This window comes from Populus euphratica, unplaced genomic scaffold, assembly GCF_000495115.2.
Source record: "Populus euphratica unplaced genomic scaffold, PopEup_1.0 scaffold7.1, whole genome shotgun sequence".
Taxonomy (NCBI): Eukaryota; Viridiplantae; Streptophyta; class Magnoliopsida; order Malpighiales; family Salicaceae; genus Populus; species Populus euphratica.
Window position 1 is genome coordinate 1705693 of NW_011499871.1, and position 26672 is coordinate 1732364.

The 26672-nt window shown below is 32.5% G+C and overlaps 4 protein-coding genes and 1 pseudogene across 7 annotated transcripts; all 5 read left to right on the forward strand.

Annotated features, from left to right (window-relative positions):
* Positions 1–287: 287 nt before the first annotated feature.
* Positions 288–993, forward strand: LOC105127380 (disease resistance response protein 206-like; annotated as a pseudogene).
* Positions 994–1633: 640 nt separating this feature from the next.
* LOC105127381 (dirigent protein 5-like) lies at positions 1634–2409 on the forward strand. The gene has a single exon (XM_011028648.1). It carries the CDS (start codon positions 1681–1683, stop codon positions 2218–2220), a length of 540 nt encoding a protein of 179 aa, XP_011026950.1. The 5' UTR covers positions 1634–1680; the 3' UTR covers positions 2221–2409.
* A 15542-nt stretch (positions 2410–17951) lies between these two features.
* LOC105127382 (disease resistance response protein 206-like) lies at positions 17952–18620 on the forward strand. The gene has a single exon (XM_011028650.1). It carries the CDS (start codon positions 18066–18068, stop codon positions 18615–18617), a length of 552 nt encoding a protein of 183 aa, XP_011026952.1. The 5' UTR covers positions 17952–18065; the 3' UTR covers positions 18618–18620.
* Positions 18621–19519: 899 nt separating this feature from the next.
* Positions 19520–20307, forward strand: LOC105127383 (disease resistance response protein 206-like). Its single transcript, XM_011028651.1, has one exon. It carries the CDS (start codon positions 19573–19575, stop codon positions 20131–20133), a length of 561 nt encoding a protein of 186 aa, XP_011026953.1. The 5' UTR covers positions 19520–19572; the 3' UTR covers positions 20134–20307.
* Positions 20308–21756: 1449 nt separating this feature from the next.
* Positions 21757–26429, forward strand: LOC105127384 (uncharacterized). 4 transcript variants are annotated; one of them, XM_011028652.1, is made up of 4 exons: positions 21757–21918; positions 22228–22320; positions 22430–22509; positions 25741–26429. In XM_011028652.1, exons 1-4 carry the CDS (start codon positions 21861–21863, stop codon positions 25891–25893), a joined length of 384 nt encoding a protein of 127 aa, XP_011026954.1. In that variant the 5' UTR covers positions 21757–21860; the 3' UTR covers positions 25894–26429. The 4 variants fall into 4 exon arrangements, 1 of the variants encoding a protein (XP_011026954.1); XR_842623.1 differs by lacking the exon at positions 25741–26429 and adding an exon at positions 22025–22058 and having other exon boundaries at positions 21757–21954; positions 22228–22730; XR_842621.1 differs by lacking the exon at positions 21757–21918 and adding an exon at positions 23882–25424 and having other exon boundaries at positions 21965–22509.
* Positions 26430–26672: the final 243 nt, after the last annotated feature.

Below are 26672 nucleotides of genomic sequence, written 5' to 3' on the forward strand. Positions count from 1 at the left end.
TCATTATCTGGCCGCGTATTTTGGAAGTTCCACCAAGTAGGACCAATACCATCGAAGCTCCAAAAAGTAAATAATATGCCCTCCTAAAATTGGCAGAACTCTATTACTACAACATGATACTTTGGCTAGTAGATTTTTGGAGAAAAATATAAAAAATAATTGATAAAAATACAATCTTATTAACTAAACATGAATAACTAGCCTTCAGATTTGATTTCACTCTCATTTCTTGACCCTGTAGGATCGAAGTAGTCCTATATAAGGACAGGAAGTATAGAGGGAACCAACAAGTGCTAGCTTGAGCTCATTCATCTAGTAGCTCTGCTTTTGGATGCTCGGCTTCTTTCCTCTTCAGATCATCTCTAGAAAGAAAATGAGAAACTGCAGGCTGCATCGTTCTTTTTTTTTTCTTTATGTTCCTTTCCGTATCTTCAGCCTATCCAGGCCAGAAGAAGCAGTACAAACCATGAAAGAAATTATTCCTCTACTTCCATGACATGATTTACAATGGACAGAATGCTGCTAATGTACAGCAGCAATTGTGGCAGCACCAGAAGGTGCTAACTTAACCATCTTAGCAGGCCACTTCCATTTTGGAAAAATTGCAGTTTTTGATGATCCCTTTACCCTGACAACAATCTTTATTCTCCACCAGTTGGCAAGGCTCAAGGCATGCATATCTACGATACCAAAAACACATCCACTGCTTGTTTAGGCTTTGCTTTCGTTCTTAACAGCACAAGACACCAAGGAACCATAAATTTCATTGGAGCTGACCCAATTATGGTGAAGAGCAGAGATATATCTGTAGTTGGAGGTACTTGATATTTTCTCATGCACAGAGGAATCGCAACCATAATGACTGATGCATTTGAAGGTGATGTGTATTTCAGGCTCCGTCTCGATGTCAAATTCTATGAATGCTGGTAGAACAGCAGATATAATATCAAGTTTGAGAGTTGGTAAGTGAACAATATTAGTGTATTTGATTTGTGTTCTCCACTAGAAATGTTCTTTCAGAACTGCAGCAAGCCAAGCTTGCTGCTCGAATTTGAAATGTAACCCTTGCTCTATTAATAGTTAGCTTTTTTTCAACAATTTATAGTTCTGAAAATTAGCAGTCGGGAGTAAATATTTGGGTCCTTCCCGTCACGAATTTAGTTAGTGGATTTCTTGGAGTATTCCACTAATCTACTGTGGTGCAAAGAGAAGAAAGCTTGATTAGAGTAATTGTCTGAACTTTAAAGGTTCCCAAGGCTGTGTAGCCGCTCTCTGATTGGCATGGGGGCACACCATTCACCAACCACCCCTTCAAGAAATAGATTGAAATCAAAACTTTGTAAGATGAAAGCCAAAACTTTAACAACGACTTCTTTCTTATCTTCTCTATCTTGAGCCAAAAACAATACAAGAGTCATAGAAATCGTTTTCTTGCAGCATCTTTTGATCGCTTACGCTCAGGAGGACCAAACACAAGTTAGCTCCAAACACTTCACTGCCAAAAATAATGTGTACGCTTCTCTTATGAACTAATACTACAACATCAAAAGGACAGGAGTTGTTGAGGCTATACCATCACGTGATGCCGTAAGACAATGTCTAAAGACTGGAAACTGCTATATATGCTGAAGATATTGGTTCGATCTAGCACAAGATTTGAGGACAATCTCAACCGTGACCATGAGAGATCTTGTAATGATTTTCTTCATCTCCCCCCTCTTTATATCTCTATCTGTTTCTTCAGCCAAAAATTCTTTCAAGCCAAAAGAACCATGCAAACATATCGTGCTCTATTACCACGATATTCTTTTTAATGGCACGGATGCGGCTAATGCAACATCTGCTGCAGCTACCAATGCTACAAAGCTAGGAAACTTTAATTTTGGTATGCTAGTTGTTTTTGATGATCCCATGACCAAAGACAATCACCTTCTTTCCCGTCCTGTTGCAAGAGCACAAGGGTTCTATTTCTATGACATGAAGTCCACTTACACTGCTTGGTTTGCTTACACCTTGATCTTTAACTCCACTGAATATAAAGGTACTCTAAATATAATGGGTGCCGATTTGATGATGATGGAGACAAGGGATTTTTCTGTAGTTGGGGGGACAGGAGACTTTTTCATGGCTAGAGGGATTGCCACGATTCATACTGACACTTTCCAGGGTGACTATTATTTTCGCCTCAAGATGGATATCAAGTTATACGAGTGTTATTAGGTATCATTAGTCTTTTTTTACCCTTGTGGTCAGATATGCTGGATTTGATGAATAAAATGAGATTTTGTGTAAACTTGTAGCATACTTGGAGTCTCAATATCTAAGGAAGTTTCTGTGCACCTCAATTCTGTATCAATTTGTGTGTTCTCCATGCTGGTGAGCCAGTAAAAAGTTAGGAAAGGTCCAAGTGATTGTGTTAAGCTTATTCCCCGTCTTGATTAGTGAAAGATACAGACAGATCATTTGTGTCTCATTGTACTAGCTATGCCCTCGCTGAAAATTAAATAATGCTATCAATCGAGCATATATACGAACCTTTTTCTGTTAATGTATACAAGAGCAACTTTGCATTTACTCATAACAATAAACCCTTAAGCAAAGAAGAAGCAAAAATACGATCCATCTATTTCAACCTTTTGTCCTTGGTCTTTTCTTTCTTTAATGTGTGAAAATACCCCATTTCTAGTTTCTTAGTGGAAAGAGGAATCATCTATATGAGTTGATGCCATACTGGTATAAAAAGAAATCAAATCAGATAAGAGACTCAAGAGGCAGCTTATCATTTCAAGTTGGGAAAAGTAATTTCCTAGCTATGGTTTTATTTCCTAAGATGGAGGGTGAGAAGGATGATTATCAAAAATCCTGAAATAGACCTGTTAAAATTTACTGCAAGGGCTGCTTAAATAAACAAGATGCATATCACATGTGGTCATTTTGTTAGAGATCAACATCAGCTCAAAGTTTATAGTACATAGGAGGTTTGCAAGAATTCTGATAGTGTTAGAGTTAGAATTTTGCAGTAACAAGTCAATGTTAGATTAGAGTTTTATTTTTATTAGAAGATAGTTATTTGATTCATTTCTTCATTAGATCAAGTAGTTAGATGATGTTTAAGATTAAGGGAGGCAAAAGTCCTGTATGATTTGTAAGGCTATTTAAAGTCATCTTGATTATTCAGAATATATATAAATACGGCTGTTTTTCCATAAAACTTCTAGAGATTTGTCTGCCTTGTTACTATGTTCTTGGTGTAATTTCTTGATTCTTTAAGCAACAATCAAACTAGTTTGTGTCGTCAAAATAAGAGCAAACATGATGAGAGATCTTCAAATTATTGAAGGAAACAAGAAGCTTAACAATCAAAATTAACCTACGTGGGTAACATGCATGATGTCTTACATGCAAGGCCAATATTTCTAGGAGGCAGTTAATGCTAGTGAATTCACACAACCAGCCGAATACACTAATGAAGTCTTGCGTAAATGGAAGATTAAAAGCAAGCAAAACAATGTTTTCCTTGAAGACCACAATTGAAGAAGATATGTTGAAGCACATTCAGGATGCCATAACATCAAAAAAAACATGGGGCACCGTTGTTAGCCTTTTCTAAAATAAGAACGATACTGTAAAAGTATCAAATATGCAAGAGGTGCATATCTCTGTAGGCTGTCCAAAACAATTCCTAAAGGTGTTAGCAACCATGCCAATAATGTGATAAATCGGTAGTGCATACTTGTGTAATTTTAGGTTCGTCAAATGAAAATCGACAGCGCAGATTGTTGACGAACATGGGTTGGAAGTTAGAATGTCTAGGCTAAGCAGGAAAACTCGTTAGGGAGATAAACTCATGAGAATAGAGGCTATCTTGGAATTCAACAACGTAGACATTAGCAGCCTGCACGTAAATGCGAATTCAGCAGCGCGCAACAGCTTGTGCAAGTCATAGGTTTGACTTGGCATGATCTAAAACTTGGACGAAGGACTGTCCAAGGCATACAAGAGACCAGAAGCTGACGTAGCACAAACTGGCAGTTAGGGCTGCCAGGTAGGCATGTAAAACATGTGTTAGTGGCAATTATAAGCATCCAAGATCAAGGGATCATAAGAGATGCGCGGGCGAACATAGGGGCATGGCTGGAAGTGCTCTAATCCCACTAAGATAATGGGAGATCATGGGGAAAACTACCCACTACTTGGTAGATAATAGGGTCACAATGTTCATGGGTGAGATAGTGTTCCACTAATTCTTAAAATGTAGGAATGGAAGTTGTGCCTTATAAATGCTTGTCTATAAATAATTGTTGCAGCTCTTGGTTGAAGGACCATGTAGAGCATGAGATAGAGATATTAGCTTGGTGTGGCATGCAATCTTTGTGCATAGCACACATACAGATTTGTGTATAGTTTTCTTTGTTTATGACATTAATAAAGTTGAGAAAGAGTTCCAGTAAAACTTGTTGTGCACTTTGATTAACTTATTCTATTTGTGTATTCTGCTTGTTTTCTAACTTGAAAAATTCGAGAAAACCTCTCGGGTGAGGAAAATACTTAGTTAGTAGGCATACACGAGTGAAATTGATGAGGAAAAACTGAGTCTAGTTGGAGACTAGGCTGCCACATGAGTTTATTTGAAAAGCAAAAATTTACCCCGTGATAGATACCATATTGCAACTTCTCTAAAATGTGTCATTATTAATGACACAATCAGACATAATGATTTCTCAATTATTTGAGAAGGTAAAATCAATATGTTATAATATTTTTAAATTATAATATGAAGCATCTATCAATAAAAAGAATAATATATGGTTTAATACCTAGATATTGGAGTTTTGTTACTACACTACAAGGGTGGTCTACTTAACCATCACTAGTTGAGTTTGAAAATCTAATTGTTGATTTAGAAAATATAGCTAAATAGATGATAAGAGTTTTTTTAAAAACTGAGGAAAAGCACTGTGTATTAACCATGACAGGAGTAAGCAATGTCATACTCACAAGAATAGAACCCACAATTGGTATACCGATAGTGAATCTCAAAAGGATAGTGAAAAGGCAAAAAGACATAAAAAAGCGAGGCTTTCATCAAAAAGGAGCTTTAAGAATCACGATAATAATAAAAGATTTGAAGGCAAATGTCATAATTATAGGATGAGTACTCACATGAAGAAAGATCATTAGATTAATAAAAAATTTGTAAAGAGTCATGCTACGATTTGAAGTTCAAAAAAGCAAACTAAAGATAAATTGGATGCCAAAACATCCTTTATCATATATAAAAAAAAGAGTAATTAGCATTTACAAAATAACTATATATCAAATCAATTGAATCATTGACTTCGAATGTTCAAATCATATGATAGGTGATAAACAATAGCTACAATATTTGACAAAATAAAAAGAAACTCGTGCGGGTAGTGATAACTGATAAATCAAGATTACCAATTACTTATATTGGTAAGACAATAATCACACCTTATCATCACTATAATTAAATACATCTTTAAGATATTTATTATGTTCCAGGTATGAAGAAAACCAATTACTCATATTGGTAAGACAATAATCACACCTTATCATAACTATAATTAAATACATCTTTAAGATATTTATTATGTTCTAGGTATGAAGAAAAAAATATTATCTATAACACAAAAATATCAATAAGACATTATGTCTTACTTAGTTTATGTGATGTTGAAGTGTTTCGGGATTGATCGTGGTTATAAGTAAAACAAGGAGCCACATCATGATAAAGACCATGACAAGGATCTAAATGAAAAACTAGAATTTTCTTTTATAATCATTGGGAATAGAAGGTTCCATTACAAGTTCAAAATTCATCGGCCATTATGATTCCATAAAAAAACAAGGCTTTGTTGACATGAAGATTATAATAGGAGAATTTAAGCCTTTCTCATTGTTTGTGAGTTGTGAACAAGATGAAGAAAAGTTTTATGGCATTGATGATTTATTCTATGAATCCTAGGTTTTTACTACATTTATCACGAAGATGTTTTACCATGTTATATAGTAGGAATTAATAGTCAGTTTGATCAGGATAAAGTGAATGATCCTAATTCTCTAGTATCTATAAAGAGTTGTTTGGATCGTTTTGTAAAGCCAAAACTCCTTTTAAATAATAATGTTTGGAAATATGAGAATTGTTCAACTGTTCTACAAGAGCAAAGGTTGGATGCAAAGCTAAAGTAGTCATCTAAAAAGGTGGATGTTGCTGCTATAGTTGAGAATATTGTCTAAAAAAGTTATTATTATCAAAGAAGAATATATGTTGTTAGATACCTCCCTCTGTTTTGTAAACCCAATTCTACATCTCTTAATAAGAAAAAGACTGCATAAGTGTCATTGCTTGTACCATATAGATTTGAGAGCTATTTATTGAAAATTTAGGACAATAGAACATTATTATAGTTTTTATTTATTCTCTTTCATGAATTATCATTATATATGGTTTACGAGGATTGCTTCGAAATCATTTGATCAAAAATAAGGGAATTTATAAGAATCTTACTATTATAGTAACTACACTTTTAAGTTCTAAGAATTAAAAAAGAAATATTATAAAACTATTGAACTAATTATCACTCACATCTGCAATCAATTTACTACTTTTTTTATTGTTTAACTAGAAACAAATGCATTTTTTTCTTTTTTTTCTTTGAATATATGAAGAAATTAAAAGTAAATGTTATTTTTCCTTTTCTTTAGAGTGTTTGACCATAAAATGATGCATAATTAATTACTGTAGTATTTGTTTCTATCTTTTTTTTATCTTTCAAAAATTATATAGTTACAATCTTTAAAGTTTTTTCTTTTCAATCTTACCTTTTCACATTATATTAGTATAATTTTAAATTTTATAATTTATTTTAATTTACATTCTCTAACATGTTTATATTGGTGTTAAACATTCCATTGTTAAATTAAAGTTCAATATTACAAAATTGAACTATAGTTTACCATCTAAAAAAAGTTGAAACAACAAAGATCAAAGGTAACATTAAAAAAATAGTCTTTTTTGGTTTTTTATTATTCATTTAATACAAAAAAACCTTAAGTTTTTGTAGTTTTGGTCCTTGTTATTTTAAGATTTTGTTTTTCAATTTCAACCCTCAACTTCATTTTTATTATGTTGAAGTCCCTTGGTGCTAAGCTAAAATAGTTACACGGTTCCAATAAACAATGCCAATAGATCTATAGCTGTAATAATTTTGCTAGTCCTATTAGGTTTTTAATGTCATAAATCAAGCTAAGGTATGACATAAATCACACTAATATTTTTAGAAGAATTTTTAATGTCATTGAGTTAATTATAACTTGACCATATAGTAATATTTAAATGTTCATTTGTCTATGCGGTAATATCATATTTCAAATTGCATTTGTGATGTAGCTAGGCTAACCAAAATTAAAGTTTGTAAATAGTCATATGAAAATTTGAGTTAACCCTTATTACTTTTGAAACAAAAAAAAAATCTCATAAAAATCTAATAAAAAATTTAACAAAATGTTGGTGGATGAAAAAAAAAAACTTAAGAAAGGAGAGAAAAAACAAGTAAGATTGGGTGAATTTTATAAATCTTGGTTAATCTCTCAAATCTTTAACTTGTTAAATTATAAACCTAGACTCAATCAAGAAGTTCAACACCCTCCCAATTAAGTGTTGGAGGATAAAATCAATAAATTTAATTTCATTAAAATACAAAATTACTTTTAAAAAAGCTAAATATAACAAAGACTAGGGAAAAAAAAACCTGATGCAACCCTTGCTATTTTAAAAAGAAAAATAAATCTTATAGAAAGCGAATAAAAAGAGTGTTAGAGGGTGAAATCAGGAAAAAATGAACTAAAAAAAGAAAAAAAAACCAAGTAAGCCCAAGCGAACCTTGTAAATTGATGTAACATTCAAACTTGTAACCATTAAATTCTTGATCTAGACTCAACCTAGAAGCTCAACACTTAAAAATTTAAATGTTGGAGGATGAAATTAATTAATTTAATTTAAAGACAAAATTCCTTTTAAAAAGCTAAATCTAAAAAAAAAAATCTTAAGGCAATTTTTAAAATGATTGAGAAACCCATAGAAAGAAAATTATAAAAAAAACATAAAATGTTGTAGAATGAAACAAAAAATAAGCTTAAAAAAGAGAAAAAATAATAAACCTAAGTGAACTTCGTAAACCTAGATTAATCTCTTAAACCCATAACCTAAGAAAAAAAAACCTCCTTGATTTTTTTGAGCACCAAAATGGTGGAAAAATTCTAGGCAGGAACCTATTAGGTTACAAGTCGCATTTGGCTTGTAAAATAAAAAAGAGAGTAAATGACAAGTCATCCGTTTCTAAGGTAAGAATTAAAAAAATAGGTTACCTAAGCTTTTTGATTAAGTATGAGCTTGTTGGTGAGGCTCATTAATGTCTATCCTTTCTTCTATATCATTTTTTATTAAGAAACCTGAATTAACTTTTCAAACTCGTACAAGTTATGAGTTCTAAAGCACTCAATTTAGAAAAATCATAAAATTCAATTTTCAATCAATCATATATTAAAGAATAAAATTAAAAATAGAATTTCAATTATAAAAAAAATTTTAAAAATAAAAATTTAAAGAATGAGGATCCAAATTAAAATAAATTTTTTTTTTTATTAATTGAAGGGTGAAAATGAAAAAAATTAATGTAGTAAAAGGAAAATAAAAAGGAATAAGGATCAACATAAAAAAATAATGTTGCAATTAAAAGGTGAAATTGAAAAAAATAATAACTTTTACAAAAGAACAAAAAACAAATAGAAATCAAAATACTAATAACCAAATTGAAAACTATAATACCTTTAATTTGAATTGAAGAATGAAACTTAAAACCACTAAAATTTTTACAAAAAAGCAAAAAAAAATAATCTAAAGAATAAGGACCACAATATAAAATGTAACATTTGGTAAATTGAGATTGAATGATAGAATAGAAAACAAATAAAACTTTTACAAAAAGACCAAGATAAAAAATAAAAAATAAAAAAAATATGGATTGAAATTGAAATATCAATAGCTAAAAGGGAAAAATTGTAATTCTCAAGGGAGGAGAGAGAATAATGAAAAAAAGAGTTAAATGGCAACAGGAAAAGAATACAACGACCCTTCTAACAATATGGTGGAATGGTATTTTTAGATGCCAGGAAGCACTACATCTACTGCTCAAAGGGCACAACGACACTAAATACACACATCTTTTTTTTTATTATTAAAACAAATATGGACTTTTTCCTGAATTAACTTTGTAATTACAAAAAAAAACCATTAAAAGTTGAAAATGCCCCTTGTTGAAAGGTTTATAATTTTGAAAAGCCAAAAATACCCCTTATCAAAAGGTTTAAAATTTTTAATTCTAAAGGTATTTTGTCATTTTACTATGCATTTTAATTGTTTATTTTTTTATATTTGTGTAAATACCAAATTATCCCTCAAATTATAATAACAAAAAAAAAATATTATGAAAATAAAAAAAATACACTTTGATGTTATGTTTAATTTTTTTTCTTCCAATGATATTTTAATTATTTCATTATGCAATTTAGATGAGAAAAAAATATATTTATCCTTGTTCAATTTGGAAAAAAACAAATGCACCATGTAAAAAGACTTTCAATACCCTAGAAAGCTAGGTTTGAGTTTTTTGGGTTGAGGGGCAAAATGGTTATTAAACTATTTCAATGAACAATGCCAATGGATTTGGAGCCAGAGTAATTTTTCAAGGTCAATTAAGTTTTTTTTAATAATTATAATACTTGAATGATAACACCAAGCTAAGATATGATATAAATCACCCTAATATTTTTAAGTGAGATTTTAGTGTCATTGAGTTAATTGTAACTTTACCATGTAGTAATATTTAAGTGTTTATTTATCTATGCGGTAATGTGGCATTTCAAAATGTATTTATGATGTAGCTAGGCTATCAAAAATTAAAGGTTCTGAATAGTTATATGGAAATATAAGTTAGCCATTATTACTTTCAAAACAAAAAATCTATCAGAAAATGAATAAAAAATAAATAAAATTTTGGTGGATGAAGAAAACAAGAGCTTAAAAAGGATAAAAAAAAACCAAGAAAGCTCAAGTGAACCTTGTAAATCTTGATTAATCTCTCAAATTTTTAACATATTAAATTATAGACTTGAACTCAACTAAAAAGCTCAACACGCTGCTAATTAAATAACTAAATTTAATTTAAAAACAAAATTGCTTTTAAAAAAGCTAAATATAACAAAGACTGAAAAAAAAAACATGAGGCAACCCTTGCTATTTTAAAAATACAAATAAATTTTATAGAAAAAAACATAAAAAAAGTGTTGGAGGATGAAATTAAAAAAAAACTTTTTAAAAAAAAAACCAAGCAAGTCCGATTGAATCTAAACTGGGTTAAACTTTCAAACTCACAACCATTAAATTCTAGATCCGAACTCTACCAAGAAGCTCAACACTTGAAGATTTTAATGTTGGAGGATGAAATTAATTAATTTGATTTAGAGAAAAAATTCTTTTAAAAAAAAAAATCTAAAAAAGCAAAAAACAATTATCACGAGGCAACCTGTGTTATTTTTAAAATGATTAAGAAATCCATATAAAGCAAATTAAAAATAAAAACAAAATATTGTAGGATGAAACCAAAAGAAAAAGCTTTAAAAAAAAAGAAAAAAAAGGTTGGAGTGAACTTTGTAAACTTGGGTTCTCAATCATATTTTTTAAAATATTTGGTTAATTAACATATTGTATGGATCATATTAATCTCTTAAATTTATATGTTGTAAAATTTTAGACTTGAACACAACTAAAAAGCTAAAAACTAGACTAATTAAATGTTGTCGGATGAAACAATAAAAAAAAATCAGTCTAAAGAATCTTGCAAGGTAAAAAATAGCAATAAAAAAAATATTATATTTGAGAGGAAAAAAAATCAAGGATTAAAGTGTAAAAAAAATCATCTTAAATAAAAAAATACTAATAAAAAGAATGAGAATTAAATTTGAAAGATGAAAAAAATATCTGGGGGATGAAATTGAAAAAATATTTAACTTCATTAATTATTCTTAATAAAAAAATATATAATCAAGATAATAGGTGTCGCGAGGGCGCGAGCGCTGCGACGGTGGAGGCTCTTGTCATGCCTCTTGTGTGAGGTGTTGTGTGTTGAAAAGAGTTTTTAGATTTAATCATAGGATTATGATTAATGTTTAGAAGTCACCACCTACTATTATGGTTATGAGGAACCTATGGTCTGCAAGAATATAGGTAAGGGACTAGTTGTGTAAACAAAAAGACGTATCACTCCCAAAGCACCTTACCTAAGATAAGCTACATTGTTGTTTGATTTCTTTTTTTCTAAGTTGGATTTTTATTTGTTGATCTTTTTTAAGATTCAAGGTAGATCTCTCTTCATGAGAGAGTCTCTATCTTATTGGGTTAAATCCTAATCATTTCAAAGTCTGAATTTTAGCATTATTTTTATTTACATTTTGTATCTTTAATACTTGAGAGTATACTTTATCGTGTAATTTTACATCCCTAAAATATTAGTCTACATCTCGATCCTAAAAAAAAATTAGAAAAAGATTTTTGATATTTTGACTAAACCCTAATGGATGATCATAAACTGGTTATGATATCCATATATTTTTTTCAAAACATGAGAAAGATGCAACTTTTTTTAATGAAAACATGCTTGGAAAATTTTTAGGATTTGGCCATATGCATGAAATTAATAATTTTTTTGAAAGGTAAAATTAATTTAAATTTTTTTGATATTTTTTTCTTTTTTTAAAAAATATTTTTTTAAAATATCTTAGAGAAAACTAGGTATTTTAATACTGGATTTGTATTTTATAGTATAAATATACAACCCGATATCATGGAAAATTGGTAGAAAAATATTTGAGAAAATAAATAAAAAATTTAAAGGATTTTTGATTTTTTTTTGAATTTTTAAAAAAGAAATATATAATATAATATAATATAATATAATATAATATTTAAATATTATTAAAACATATGGGCCGGGCCAGGCATAAACCTAGAAAATAGTAGGCTGATATCAGCCCATAATATTTTTTGGGGCCGGGCTGGACCCAGTCTAGACGAATTGGGTGGGGCCAACACTGGCCCAGCCCAAAAGGCAATATTAATTACTTGTAGAACATGAACAGTGGTTCACATTCTGCATGCAACCAAAATGGTTGCAGAAACTGGTGGTTGACGGAGGAGCAGCTCACTCAAAATAGGAGTCTCAGCCATGATCAAAAGGCTTAACTGGTGGTTCTGGGAATGTTTCTGCGAGGAACGGTGGCCGAAGTTGTTTGCAAGGAGAAGATGAAGACTTTTGCAGCAGTGAAAGAGAGGAAGAAACGATGGCTGTTACAGGTGTGGGGGTGATCGGCTTGTGGTTAGGCTAGCTAACTGTGGTGAAGATGGTGATGGAGAAGCTGGGGGTGGCTTTGGTTGGTGGCTAGAACAACAGAGAGAGAAAGGGAGAGAAAAAACTGCAGAAACGAGTATAGGGGTTGGTTTTTTGATTGAATTTGGAACTCCTTTTCTCCTCTCTCAGGCCATCACATCCACCTTTATTTATAGGCGGTAGAGGAGGGCAATCTCGTCTACATACGGGAAAAATTTCAGCCCTTGATTTTGTTTGGAAGGATCCCAACCGTTAGCTTAAAATAAGCATCCTGAGTTATCAATTCTGCAGAGAAAGCTCACTGAGTTGGCCTCTTTAGGCTTGTACCGGGGCCAGTGTCATGCTAATAGGCGTGAACAGACCATACTCAGGGATAGAGGGAGTTCAAGTGACCATTTTCATACATGTGTTGTCAATTTTGAGAGTCATACAAGATATTAAATGCACTTGCAAAACTGCTATCCGGGCAGCATTCACAGGGATGACAATGAACACATTGACCAGATAACACGTCGTCTGGTCATTTTCTTCTTCTTCTTCTTTTTAATGCAAAAACGGCGTTGTTTATGGTTAAACAAAGGAGTTTTGACTGATTTTCAATTTAGTCCTTCTTATTTTAATTGTTTCAATTGAACCCCTAACCGACCTTAAACTTTTGATTTAATGCAATTTGGTCCCGACATAACTTCAACTTCAGCTCCGGATTTACGCTCCTTTTGCAATATGATTTTTGGTCTCGGATTTATGCAATTTAACCCCAAATTGACCATTAAACTTTCAATTTCTTCAATTTCACCCTCAATTTTTGTCAATTAAGCCTCTATAGTTTGTTGTCTTTTGCATATTGGTTATTGGAGGTAATTTTTATCAATTTAACCCCTAATTGATTCCAAAACTTTAAATTTCTTGCAATTTGATCCCTAATTTCAATCAATTAACTTGGTAAAAATTAAATCTGGTCTCTTAAAATTTCAATCTTCTCAATTAAACCTAAATTAGGCTCCAAAACTTAATTTTTCACCAATTAAGCCCCAAGTAAAATTAATTTGACCCATTTAAAATACAATTAAGTCCTTACATTTAATTAAATCCTTTAATTGAACCCAAATTAATTCTCAAACATAATTAAAATTCAATTTGGCCCATGATTAAATCAAATTAGCTATTAAAAATTTAATTATATCATTGGACTTAATTTTTATGCAAATTTATCTAATAATTATTTAATTTGACCTTGAATTTGTATTTTTTTCTTCATTTTTGGGCATAATGAGGTACAACTAGGCCTTGCATTTCCTCCAAAATTGCAACTTGGTTTTTACGTATATATTTTTTGGAATCCTTCCCTGTCTGTTTGCTTAACATCGCTAGCCTTTATTATTATTTTTTATTTTTATTTTGAAAAAAAATGAATTTTAAAGAATAATCTAGAATTGGGTTATGAAAATAAAAATCAAATCTTGAGAATAATAACATGAGGGACTACTTTAATTGTTTGGAATGTCAATATAAAAGTCGAGTTGGAAAGAGGAACAAAGAAATTCAGTTCACACATGTCAAAACTAGTCATAATTATCATAGTTTTTAAACCCGGTTCGGTGGCTGACCCGGTCCAAGGCCCGGGTTCCGGGTTTTGACCGGGTCACCGGGTTTTGACCGGGTCGAACGGGTCGGCCGGGTCAATTCCTATTTTTAAAAAAATTCAAAACGACGTCGTTTTAATAAAAAAATAAATAAAAGTCAACGGGTTACCACCGAGTTTTTGACCGGGTTTTGCCGGGTCGTCCGGGTTTCCGGGTCAACCCGCCGGGTCATGGCTTACCTTATTTTTTCATTAACCCGGCCCGGTTTCAGCCCTGGGTCGACCGGGTCCCGGGTCAACCCGCCAGGCCGGGTTTTAAAACTATGATAATTATGCAACACACGGCACTGTTAAATTGAGGGGGCGCCAAGACTCTTTGGGCGTTGTCTTGGAAGCTAGGTTTTGGCCACCGGACAGTACACACGCATGGTTAATTCATTTTGTTTATTATTGTTAATTCATTTTTGTTTTTTTTGTTTTTTTATTTATCAAATTACATTACTACATCAATGATACCCAAAAACTACTAAATAGCCAAATATAAAAGACAAGATCAAAGGTGATTTTTTTTTTAATTTGCAAAAAGCAACCATTATACAATGAAAATATAAAAATATCATCTAACCCTATCTTTTCTTGTAATAACTAAAATGGCGCGTGAAATAAACTTTTCCATCCGTGAGATATAGCTTGATGGAAATGATATAAAAGGACAGATAAGTAGCCTTGATCTCTTTTAATTTTATATATAATATAATATAATGAAGACTAAGACATGCGAAGATATCGCTTACCATGACCAAACAAATTGTTCAATTTTCTCTTAAACCACCACTTAAATAATACAAATCAACACCAACCCCAACCAATCACCCACCAGAATTGGTTAGAACATACATTAGGGTTGATAAAAGAGTCACACGTGGGACCACGACAAGGGCGTTTTCCTGTACAATATCCACCGGTCGATGTTATTTTTTATTCAAGAATATGCGGTCATGTCTTGGACACTGGGCTTCTTATCAAGCTATGCGGATTGAATTGGCTGAACAGACTCTAACCATAAAAACCTTTTTTTAATGTCTAAATTATTTTTAGCAGAAACCTCACCTCCATCCCTAATGTATTCCAAATTTATGTCAAAATAATTAAATCTGCCAATTTTGTCTCTATTTTTAATAAAATAGTGCTGATTTTACCGAATATTTCTCTCAGAATCACTTGTTAGAAAAAAACTTACCATAGTTCTTAACCAAAAAAATTCAAGTTCTATTTAAAATCACATTATTGCACTGCATGAAATAATTTGTTTATTTTTATGTTTTAAAAGTGTTTTTTAAAAAAATTAAAAATTAAAAATTAAAAATATTTTATTTTAAATTAATATTTTTTTAATTTTTTTCAATTATTTTGATAAGATAATATCAAAATATTTTTATAAATAAAAAAATATTTTAAAAAATAATTATAACCATATTTTTTAATACAGTCTCGGTAGGCGAGGAATGGAAGGTAGTCACTTGAGAAATATACCATACTTTATGGGATGCGAGCGAAGATATTTAAACGTAGGCACCAAATTAAGAATAGGTGGATAAGTCGTGTTTCCCTTCTTTTTATCCTTTTCCTTTTTTTTATCAGCTAATGTTTATTGTCTGATGACTAAATAAGTAAAAGCAGGTGGTGATGATGACCCTTTTTCCAGGGGCCTGCCCCTTCGGGAGTCGAAGTATGACGTCTTTTATTGTTTTTTATTACTATGTAAGGTGGTTTTTAAAACAATTTTTTAACATATTAAAATATCTTTTTTACAAATTTAATATTCTTTTCATATAAATATACTTTTAAAAAATATTTAAAAATAATTTCGAATACACTCATACTCCCAATCACTCCAAGTCAAGAGCACGGCTTAGAAAAATCCAACACTTCCGCTCCAACCATGGCCGCCAGCCTAGACCTATGCGTCTTCTTCCTCCTCCTCTTTTTTCAAGTACACCTTCTTAGCTTTTCACGAGAGAATTTTTTCCTCCTGTGGCAGGATTGGTATTTGCTATTTTTGTTCGATAATAATAGCATCTTTAATAGAATTTGCACATCAAATTAGTAATAATTTTTTTTAATAATATAAATATAGTTTTTTAAAAAATTATTTAAAAGATTCAACTATATTCTAATATATTTAATAGACAATTATTTTAACAAATCAATATAATCTAATAAATTTAATGAATTTAAAAACAACCCGAATAATTCTCGATCAATCCAATATTAAAGAATAAAATTAAAAAATATAAAAAAATAATCCGAGTTAATCCAAATGAACTAGTCAAACCCATAACTTGGATTACGAGTCTAGAATAATATCATAAAAATAAAAAAAATATAAATTAAAAAAAAAACAAAGAAAAAAAACTATTGCTTGAATAGTGTTTTATAAGGTTTTAGGCTTTATACAAAATATGCAGAGATAATATTCTTGTAACAGAAATTATATTTTAATATTTTATTTAACATTTCCTTGAAGCATGTAAAACAACAATTAAAAAGTCAAATTAATATTTCTGAGAGCAAAAACCCCATTGAATTTTTTTGGTTTCTTTATTATTATAAGCAATGAAAGTCTTCGATTGGTTTATTTTTCCCATCGTAGGTGCTCGATGGCAATCTAACAGTAATACTTTCTCTAGATTACTCTGTACAAAATTATATCTCAACTGATTATTATCAGTAAATAAATACACTTGCTTATCAATCCTAGAGAGATGGCTCTTCTACGGATTTAATTAGCTGGATAAGGATTTTCTACCACCCAGATGATCTGTCCACCTTAACCTGTTTAGGAGGGGAGGAACATGGGAATAGGTGGAACATGTCCTTTAGCTCGCTCAAAGATTCCAAGCCAAGTCCCTCTGATGCTATTCCTTTTTTTTCTTTTTCTTTTTTTACGTTTAATTTTTCAAGAACTGAAAATCACAGAACAGGCAATCCACTTTCGACTCGAGTCCAACCAAGCTATTTTGAGCCTGAGAATCTCAAAATTAATGAGCTTCAGAGTGTACTCATTGAGTCCTCCAGCTTCGAGTTGGATAGCCTTTTGAACTGACAAACCCTAAATTCAATACAATTTATGATTTAACATGCCAATTTCATCTTAGGCATAACCTTTGATTTTTTCTGTCAGGCTTATTGAATTTGTACTCTTATAGACAAATATTTTCAAAGCTTTAGAATTCTTTATAAAAAAAACCACCGTCCATTTAATAATTTTAACTATTAATTTTTTAAATTTATATAATTTTCTAATATATCCTTATAAATTAAAATTTATACAGATGTATACTATTTTATATTTAATTTTTATTAAATAAATAAAAAAATAAAATTTAAATTTATGACCATTTATTATTAAAACTCTGATGTTATATTAATTTAACTTAAATTTTTTAAGATTAAATTAGTATATTTTAAAATAATATAATTAATATTTTAAAATCTTTTTAAATAAATTAAATTTTTAAATTGAATTCATACTAATTATTGTGACTTCGCCGTTTGCTAGTCGAATAACATAGGCGCAGAGGGAATAACGCTTCACAGCCTTTAGGTGTCTTCTGGCAGTATCCATGATACTATCTGATAGTGAAATGTAAGTCGCCAGAGGAAACATCCTTGAAATTAAAAATTGATGAAAATGGTGTGTAGTAGGTAGCCAGTTAACCAGTTCTGTGAAGACAAACCCAATTCAGAATTAAAAAAAAAAACAAAAACAAAAAAAGAAGAAGAAATCCACGGACCATTTATTAACAAGATTCGTTGAAATTTTTTCAGCCCTTTTTTTTTTTAATTGATGAGATTCCACATTAGATCCAAAATGTGGTCCTTATATAAGGAGGGGTAGAGAGCTAATTACTCACAAGTCACAAGTTCTAGCTTTAGCACTAGCTCATTCGTCTAAATCTTGCTTTTGCTCATCTTGCTTCATTTCTCCCAAGACTATCTTCACCAGGGAAAAAATGAGAGCAATCTGTATTCTTCTCTGTTTCTTTATGTTTCTTCTTGTGTCTTCAGCCCATCCGGGGAAGAAGAAGCAGTACAAACCGTGCAAGGAATTAGTCCTATACTTTCATGACATTATTTACAATGGCAAGAACGCTGCCAATGCAACCTCAGCAATTGTGGCGGCGCCCGAAGGCGCCAACTTAACCATCTTAGCAAGCCAGTTCCATTTTGGCAACATTGTAGTTTTTGATGATCCCATTACCCTTGACAACAATCTTCATTCACCGCCAGTCGGTAGGGCACAAGGCATGTATATTTATGACACCAAAAACACCTTCACTGCCTGGCTAGGCTTTTCTTTTGTCCTCAATTCCACAGACCACCATGGCTCCATAAACTTCATCGGAGCTGACCCAATTATGGTAAAGACTAGAGATATATCCGTGGTCGGAGGCACTGGGGATTTCTTTATGCACAGGGGAATTGCTACCATAGCCACCGGCGCATTTGAAGGCGAGGTGTATTTCAGGCTCCGAGTTGACATCAAATTCTATGAATGTTGGTAAAAAGTTTCACACATATGATTTGTTCAAGACTGAGTGAACGCTTTTGTTGTAGTCCCTTCTCATTGAATAAGACATTATTTTGAAGTTATATCGTTGCACTATTTAATTCATTTCATTTTCACTACTTAATAGCTAGAAAATTTTGGAGGTAATAGCTATAAATAATATGGTTTGTTCAATGATCATTGTGGTTAACAATACCAAATTAAATGATCTTACAATTCTGTGGAAAATAATAATAAAAAAAAATCTTACCATCACTCACCAAATTGAATTGATTTGAGGCGTCCTTCGTTTAGCTATTCAAACTCCCTCAATTTTGTTTTTATAATAACTCGAGGTAGTTTTCTGATTTAATAAACGCGCGGTTGCTTATTATTTCAGTTAATGAAATAAATGAAGCGAGAAATAGGCTATAGAAATATACAAATAAATACACACAAGCATACCAGAATTGGATATATGTATAATTAAATATTTCTTTAAAACGTAGTATATCTATTTTAGTCTCTCCTTATCAGCTCCTCTACCTGATGTGATTTACTATGGCGCTACAGCCTAATATAATGATAGATTAATGGTTTTGATCTTACATTAAAAAACTTACACCACTTAATTTCAAATCAAGATTAATTTCCTCACAATGCCCATCTTTTTTCATAAATATTCCTCTAACAGCAGGTAACCGAGTCCCCAAGTGCATGTGCATCCAATCATGGTCTCTATCGTAGGTTTAAAGTCAACAGATTAAGAGGAGTTGTTCGAAGAGAATAAAGCAGATTATTCTTGATCTGGTAGAGCTACCAACGCCAGCGCACCAACAATGTCTTCAAAGCGAAGCTTTAGCACATACTTTATGCCAAAATCAATAACCAGGCTCTCCTATATAAGGAGACTGAGCATTTTGCCTCCTCCCATCTCCTTTAGGCACTTATATTCTCCGTACTTTTAGCAAATGGAAGCTAAAAGACTAATTTTAGCTCTCTCCCTTCTCTTCTTGCTCTCTAAATCCTCCGCTTTCCATAGCCGAAAATCTCGAGTTCATAAACCATGCAAAAGATTAGTCTTCTATTTCCATGACATTATTTACAATGGCAAGAACTCCAAGAATGCAACCGCAGCAATTGTGGGGGCACCAGCTTGGGGCAACAAGACCATATTGGCTAACCAAAACCATTTTGGTGACTTGGTTGTTTTTGATGACCCCATTACCTTAGACAACGACCTACACTCGGCCCCGATAGGTCGTGCCCAAGGGATTTATGTGTATGACAAGAAAGAAATCTTCACTGCCTGGCTAGGTTTCTCTTTCGTTTTTAACTCTACTGAGCATAAAGGAAGCATAAACTTTGCCGGGGCTGATCCATTGATGAACAAGACTAGGGATGTTTCAGTGATTGGTGGTACTGGAGACTTCTTCATGGCTCGAGGAATAGCCACATTGATGACTGATGCATTCGAGGGTGAAGTTTATTTCAGGCTTCGTGTTGATATTCAATTGTACGAGTGCTGGTGACAGTTTTTACTTCGAGTTCAGCATTTGATGGTTCTCTCTTTTTAATCGGTTTTCCAGCAAAATTAAGAGAAAGGTTGATTTCCTTCGGAGTTATTGAATCAAGATTCTTGTATCACCAAATGTGTCATAATTGAAATTAACTTTTCATGAGGTTATAATTAACTTTTATGCTTATTGTATTATCAGTTTAATTATATTATTTATTTTCTGTTTAAAAATATAATAATGATTGTTTTTAAAATAATAAAAAATATTAATTTAAATATTAATTTAAACTTTAGAAAAAATATAAGTAAAACAAAAACAACATAGAAATCACTATACGAGTCAGTATTTGATATCCAAACCTTTGATTGTTTCTAGAATAATGATTGTAATTTTTTTTTAAAGTGATTTTTATTTGAAAAAATATTTAAAAAATATTAAAATAATATTTTTTTATTTTTAAAAAATTATTTTTAACATTAGTATGTCAAAATAATACAAAAATATATACAAAAAAATATTAATTTAAAAAAATAAAAAATTTTAATTTTTTTAAAATACAAAAATATATAAAATAAAAATTAATTTTGTGCGGTTCTTTCAATTAAAAGAATTAATAACATCGCACACAATTTCTCTGTGAGCCAACCTAATACATTACTATTATTCTAACCAAAAAAAAAAAAACACAATACACCATAATTTAAATTTTAAATTTATTTTAAACTTGTAAATGTCAAGCTGAAATCCCCCCCTACACATAGGAGAGTTATAGGTCTTTGGGCTTAAAACTAGGTCACCACCGGAGCCTAACCTCCCTAAGGCAGCATCATCTCTTAACGTTGTAATAAGTGTCGTCCAGCTGGCACCACCAAATCATTAAATTTCCATCCCGACCCAATCCACCAAATTATAAGGCAACTTATAACCACCCCACTACCCTTCATCTGCGCCATCGAAGACGACCCCAGGACAGCAGTGCTCCATCGCAATTTGATTGTCTCTTCAATGTCCAACCTCCCACTATTTTTTTTTGCAGTTAGATGATGTTATCAAATCAGCTTTACGTGAAAAAAAAATCACAACAAATTTACTGATTTTGGACCACAACCTAAAGTTCAACCTTAAATCAAAATTACAGCAGTCATAAATAAATAACATTTATGATATAATCCATATATATATATATATATATATATATATAATACAACTTCGAACTTATTTGATAATTTCTTTGTAGTCATATAATCCAATGACCTAATGTGAATGTTCTCTTGCTCCCTTTGCCAAGGTCAATTTTTTTCTCCTTCATTCCTTTCACTGTTGAGGTAGAAGAATGATTCCCTGAGAAAATGTTTTCTAAATTAAAATGATTTCTGTTTAAGATTCTTATTTAACTAAAATGATGATAATTTAAGTTTATCTTTATCTTATAATCTTCCTTGCATTCATGTATTTAAAATTGAGTTTATTTGAATCTTAATAAATAATAATTTAAAAGTTTAAATACTCGTGTGCTCCCATTTTCAATGGCTATTATCATTGCCAAAAATATTGTGAATTTGTGTGTGGTTTCTTTTCTTTTCTTTTTTCTTTTGTTTTAAGATTGAACCCTTGTAAAATAATAATAATGCCTAACCCCCTTATAATTACTGGTTCCATGGTGGGCCACGAAGCCCATTTTCTTTTCTTTAAATTGATCAGACCTTCAAGCGGAGGCCGACAGTCGTTGCCTTTTCTTAATGGAGCTTACAAGAGGTCCAGCCATTGATTCTCGTCAATCCCTCACAGACTTGACAGGCAGGTGGTGCGACTATAATCCTTGAAAGTCTTGGTACAACAGTAAACAAGATAAATAAACGAAGTTCACAAACGCATCATGAGTGTCATTGTGTGTTTACTTTGGGGAGGGTATATTTTATTTGGGTTCTCTGTTACAAGTTGACCTCTGTCTCTCTCAAGTTTCTGTTCTTCTCTTCGTTTTTTGTCTTTCTTTTTTTATTGCCTTCGTTGATAGTGTGCCTTTTGATTGTTTGATTTATGTTATCGGGTCCCTCTTACTTCTACTTTGTTTATTTGCTCATTCTAATCTTCTCTGATATCCGTTAGGTTATGCTTGTGGTTCTTGGTTTCTTCTCTGGTGTCTGTTAGGGGGTTTGTTCACGTTTATTTTTCTCTCTGCTCAGTTGTTTTGTTCACCAGGTTAGTTTTCTTTTTTTGTCTGGTTAGCATCTTCATGTTTCTATTGTTTTTGCTTATGTGGGTTGCATGTTTCTTAACTCTGTATATTCTCATATGTTTTCTGAGCTGGCTTCAGGTTGCAGCTTTTCTTTGGTGCTTTTCTATCTTCTTGTTGTTTGTTGTTGCTCGCGCTTTAGGGAGTCTTTACTGGTATGGCAGGTCCTTTTTTTCTGATGATGTGTTGTCTCTTCTTTCCCCACTTCTTTCTGTGTGGTTCTGGAATCATGTAGGCCTTGGATGATTGTTGGGCTGTTTTATCCTACCATTCAATAACATAGAGGGGAAATAATCAAGTCTCATGCCTAAGATAGCATGCATTCTTTCTCATTGTAATTTGTTCATATCTGATCGTTTTAAGGAAATACTGCATCTACAACAAAACATGTCTTCCTAGTAAAATAGAAGATTTAAGAAAAATGACACTTTTTTGTATTATTATCAGAATATGATTTGTGTTTAAATTCCTTCAACTGGCGACAAATATTATATGCAACCTATGAACTCTTATTAACCTATAAGCTTACTGAAGAATTGTGTTTAAATCAATTTTTTCCTCTGAGAACTCGATATTTTCCCAAAAAAAAAAAAAAAAAAGCCTTAGTACATTCGTGAAACACGATCAATTTCAAGATGAAGCTGGAATTAGGCCCAGATAATTACGTCCTTTCATCTTAACAACAAAATTTAAGTTTCATCTTTGTACTAAAAAACGGCAAGCATCCTGCTATGCATGGACATATAGAAATTATCAAGAAGAATGCTGAAGGCTTACCCATAAAGGAACCATTACTCGAAAGTTGAAAGGGTAAATCCCAGCACATACACCAAGTGACTCTGTGATGTTAGGGGTTACTACATCCTCATAGCATGAAGAAACAGAGGAGGATATTTAGCTAAAACCCAAATCAAATCATATAAAAAGAAAACCCAATATTTAGATTGGAAGTGTAAAGAAACAGAGGATGACGAATGATTTTTCCTCTCCTCTTTCCCACTAACAATTATTCTTCCTGTTATTGCATCCCTAACTGAATAGATAGTGCTAAAATACTCGCTATGTATAGCGAATGTTGATCGAATGGTTAAAATGGCGAGCCATTTAGCTAGCAACAATTCTTCAAAAACAAAAATTACACATACCATTTAGCCATGATCACCTCCATAATTGCCATTCAATTGACCACACCCCTGCCTCTGGGAGTTGATGAATGCCCCGACCTCCTGTAAAGGGTTGCTGTCGGGTGGCAATATTGGCTAAGGTCGGGGGCGAGGATAAAGTTTGATTATTGTGTTGAGTACATGACTCGCACATCAGTAGCATAAAATAAACATCTTCCAAGGTGAGACAGGTATCATGGTGAGTGACCATGGAAACAAGAGAGTCATACTCTGAACCAAGATCAATAAGTAAATACGTGATGATATCATCACACATAAAAAGTTGTCCAGTAATATCCAACTTGTCTGTGAGACATTTGATTGTGATGAAACAATCACTTATGGTTTGACTTCCTTTCCACAGAGTAGAGAGTTGAGAGTGAACTTGTATTGCCTTAGCGCGAGACTGTGATGCAAAGGCAGAGCTTGGAGCTATCCAAACTTCGGTGGAGGTGCTGTAATGAGTAATCTGTGCCACCCCTCATCTGAAAGAGAAAAATCGATGCAGGTAAGGATAAGATTATCCTGGGTTTCCCAATTAGCATAGGATGGGTTGGGAATTGTAGAACCATCAGAGGCATTGATGGTTTTAGCAGGCTGTTGAATGGTGCCATCTACATAGTTGAAAACCTTCTGACCTTTGCGGTACGGTAACATGGTGGCTTTCCATGTTGGGTAGTTCAAACGTTTGAGTTTAGTGAGGTTGATGGAGGAGGATGGGTTGAAGATGGGAAGGTTGGATTTAAAAGTAGTTAAAGTTGTGGAATTTTAGGAGGCATACATTTTGAAGAGGATCAATTAACGTGCTTAGGCAGCTCTAATACCATGCATATTATTCTATATACTTTAAGAATACAATGAATAAGGTTTTATAGATAGATAATCTATAACCTTTTCCTCTACGTAAGCTATTTAAAAATGAAAAGATGATATCACAATGTTAAACAAATCAATTAGCCCGAAATATCAGCAAGTAGTTTCAGTTTTGAATTCTATCTCCAACAGTCTGAAAGCAGAGGATGAATCAGTTTCAGTAACCTGCCATTGAAATGCCTATACACTGGTGCCGGGATTTTAGCTGCTGCTAGCATCATTATCAGCACTTTCCTCTTGGTTTTTGTTGCGGAGTGGAATGACAAATCATTTTTCTCGACAATTGGTGAGATACTACGCTGACAATTTATAATCACCAGAAAGATTGTAACACTTGCTGGAAACAATTATGTATGAGACTTGGTTCTCTATCCTGATTTGCGTGAACCATCAAGAACTGTACTATTTAAGCAGATTTTTTGGATCTGCATATCAATTTACAAATGTTTCCTAACTAGACTGTAGAGGTGGACTTGGTCTAAATGCGCCAGAGCTAGCCTGAAAATAACACTTAGCCACAAACTGAGGGGGGAAAAAATATAGTCGTTGTTTGCTTGGACATTTGAGTATTGATTGCACTATCCCCACGTTGATGAAAATCGTCTCCTGGATTGTGTGTGTGTGTTTCAGCCGAAGGGACAATTACTCGGAGTAATGATGAGCTATTTTTCGTCCTCCAAAAAAAAAAAGAAAAAAGAGAGGCCATAGGCCCGTATTAGTAATGTAGAGTAAAAAACACCATGAAAACGAAGTTCGTTTGGTATATGAACTGTTTGAGAAAACAGGATTGGATGATTTTATTCCTGTTAGTATTCAAAATGCGTGGTGCCTTTTCTTCTTGCCTAGGAAGACTGAATTTGGATTATATTATATTTGTATACCGTCTGAATTCTCAAGTGCCTGTATACATAGTAAATGTTTCCCTCTCTGCTTGTCCCCTTGGGATCCTGCAAGAATTTTCTCATGCTGCACTTTCAGCAGCCTCTTTACCTGTCATTGGCGGACCCCTGACTGGTCATGGTGTTGCAACAGTGGTAATTATTACTACCTGAAAGAAAACTTAACCCTTACTTTGATGTACTAAAATAAACTAAATCAAAATCATAATAGCAAAGTTTTCTGTAGAATATGAAAAATCTGCTCTTGAAATTCGAAGTTAACATTGCAGAGAGTATATGATTATAAATTGCTTTCAATTTGGAAAGCTTGATTGTTAAAACAAAGTCACGCGTGCCAACTATATTACTGATGCAGCAAGATTTCTAGTCCCTGCAAATTCAACTAATCTTTCTCACTTTCCCTTTCAAATGTAAAACCTGGCCTCATTTATGTACATTTTCCTTTTGGCAGATTGATGCTTTGGGAGGTTCTTTACTTGGGACGTTCTTATCAGAAATGGCAGGGTTGAAATTTCAACTTTCGTTTATAATTAAGCAAAAGATATCCCTTCAAAATATATTTTCCTTGTCTCTGCTACATGGAATTATAGAATGTCCAACTTAGTGCACCTTGATTTTGTCTCTTCAACAATGGCAGTCACGCATATGGTTGGACCTGTGTTGATGATGGGAAATGATTTGTATCTACCGTAGATCTTGTGGGTCCCACAAGGAGATCCCACTTGATCAACGGTGGGAATGAATCGAGCCACCTAGCATGATACATTGATGACTGGCCCATAATTGTCCTCTATTCTGCATTTGTTACCATCAAAATTTGTTCGAAACTTGTTGATGCTATCAGCATCTCTTACTTCTACCATTTAATTCCTGGTCAATCATAACCAGTATTTGAAACTTTCTGAGGCCAATTAATCCAATATGGAATCCAGTCGGTACATCTTCTTAATTGATAGAAGGCATGTATGTAGTGCAATGAATGTCAGTGGAGCCATTTCCAACTACATGGATTCAGCCTGAAGATTTGTATGAATTGTCTAGTCCAAGAATGTAAGGTCTGAAACATCATGGTATTTGTACCTTGAAAATATCCCTCGGTTGGACCATCATGATTTAGCAACCAATAGATTTTTTCCCATAGACTATTCTCCAGTTGGAATATCGAAGTAATGGACCTATGCGCCGCTAACCATGCCATCTTCATCCTTTGCCATGATCTCTTCGGGGAAAATAATAACCTACAGTCAGGAATTTTCTCATTTTCATTTCATGCATAAGGAAACTCAGTCCATTTCTTGCCCAGGCCAATGCTTAATTATATTGGAGGGGTTCCTTTTCTTCTCTTTGCTGCTGTAACATCGTTTTAGATTGTAAGCCTCAACT

Coding starts and splice junctions, on each gene's coding strand:
- LOC105127381 (XM_011028648.1), top strand. CDS start 1,681: ATGAGAGATCTTGTAATGATTTTCTTCATCTCCCCCCTCTTTATATCT.
- LOC105127382 (XM_011028650.1), top strand. CDS start 18,066: ATGAGAGCAATCTGTATTCTTCTCTGTTTCTTTATGTTTCTTCTTGTG.
- LOC105127383 (XM_011028651.1), top strand. CDS start 19,573: ATGGAAGCTAAAAGACTAATTTTAGCTCTCTCCCTTCTCTTCTTGCTC.
- LOC105127384 (XM_011028652.1), top strand. CDS start 21,861: ATGGAGCTTACAAGAGGTCCAGCCATTGATTCTCGTCAATCCCTCACA. Junction 21,919..22,227: donor ATCCCTCACAGACTTGACAG/GCAGGTGGTGCG, acceptor GATATCCGTTAG/GTTATGCTTGTGGTTCTTGG. Junction 22,510..25,740: donor GCTTTAGGGAGTCTTTACTG/GTATGGCAGGTC, acceptor TCCTTTTGGCAG/ATTGATGCTTTGGGAGGTTC.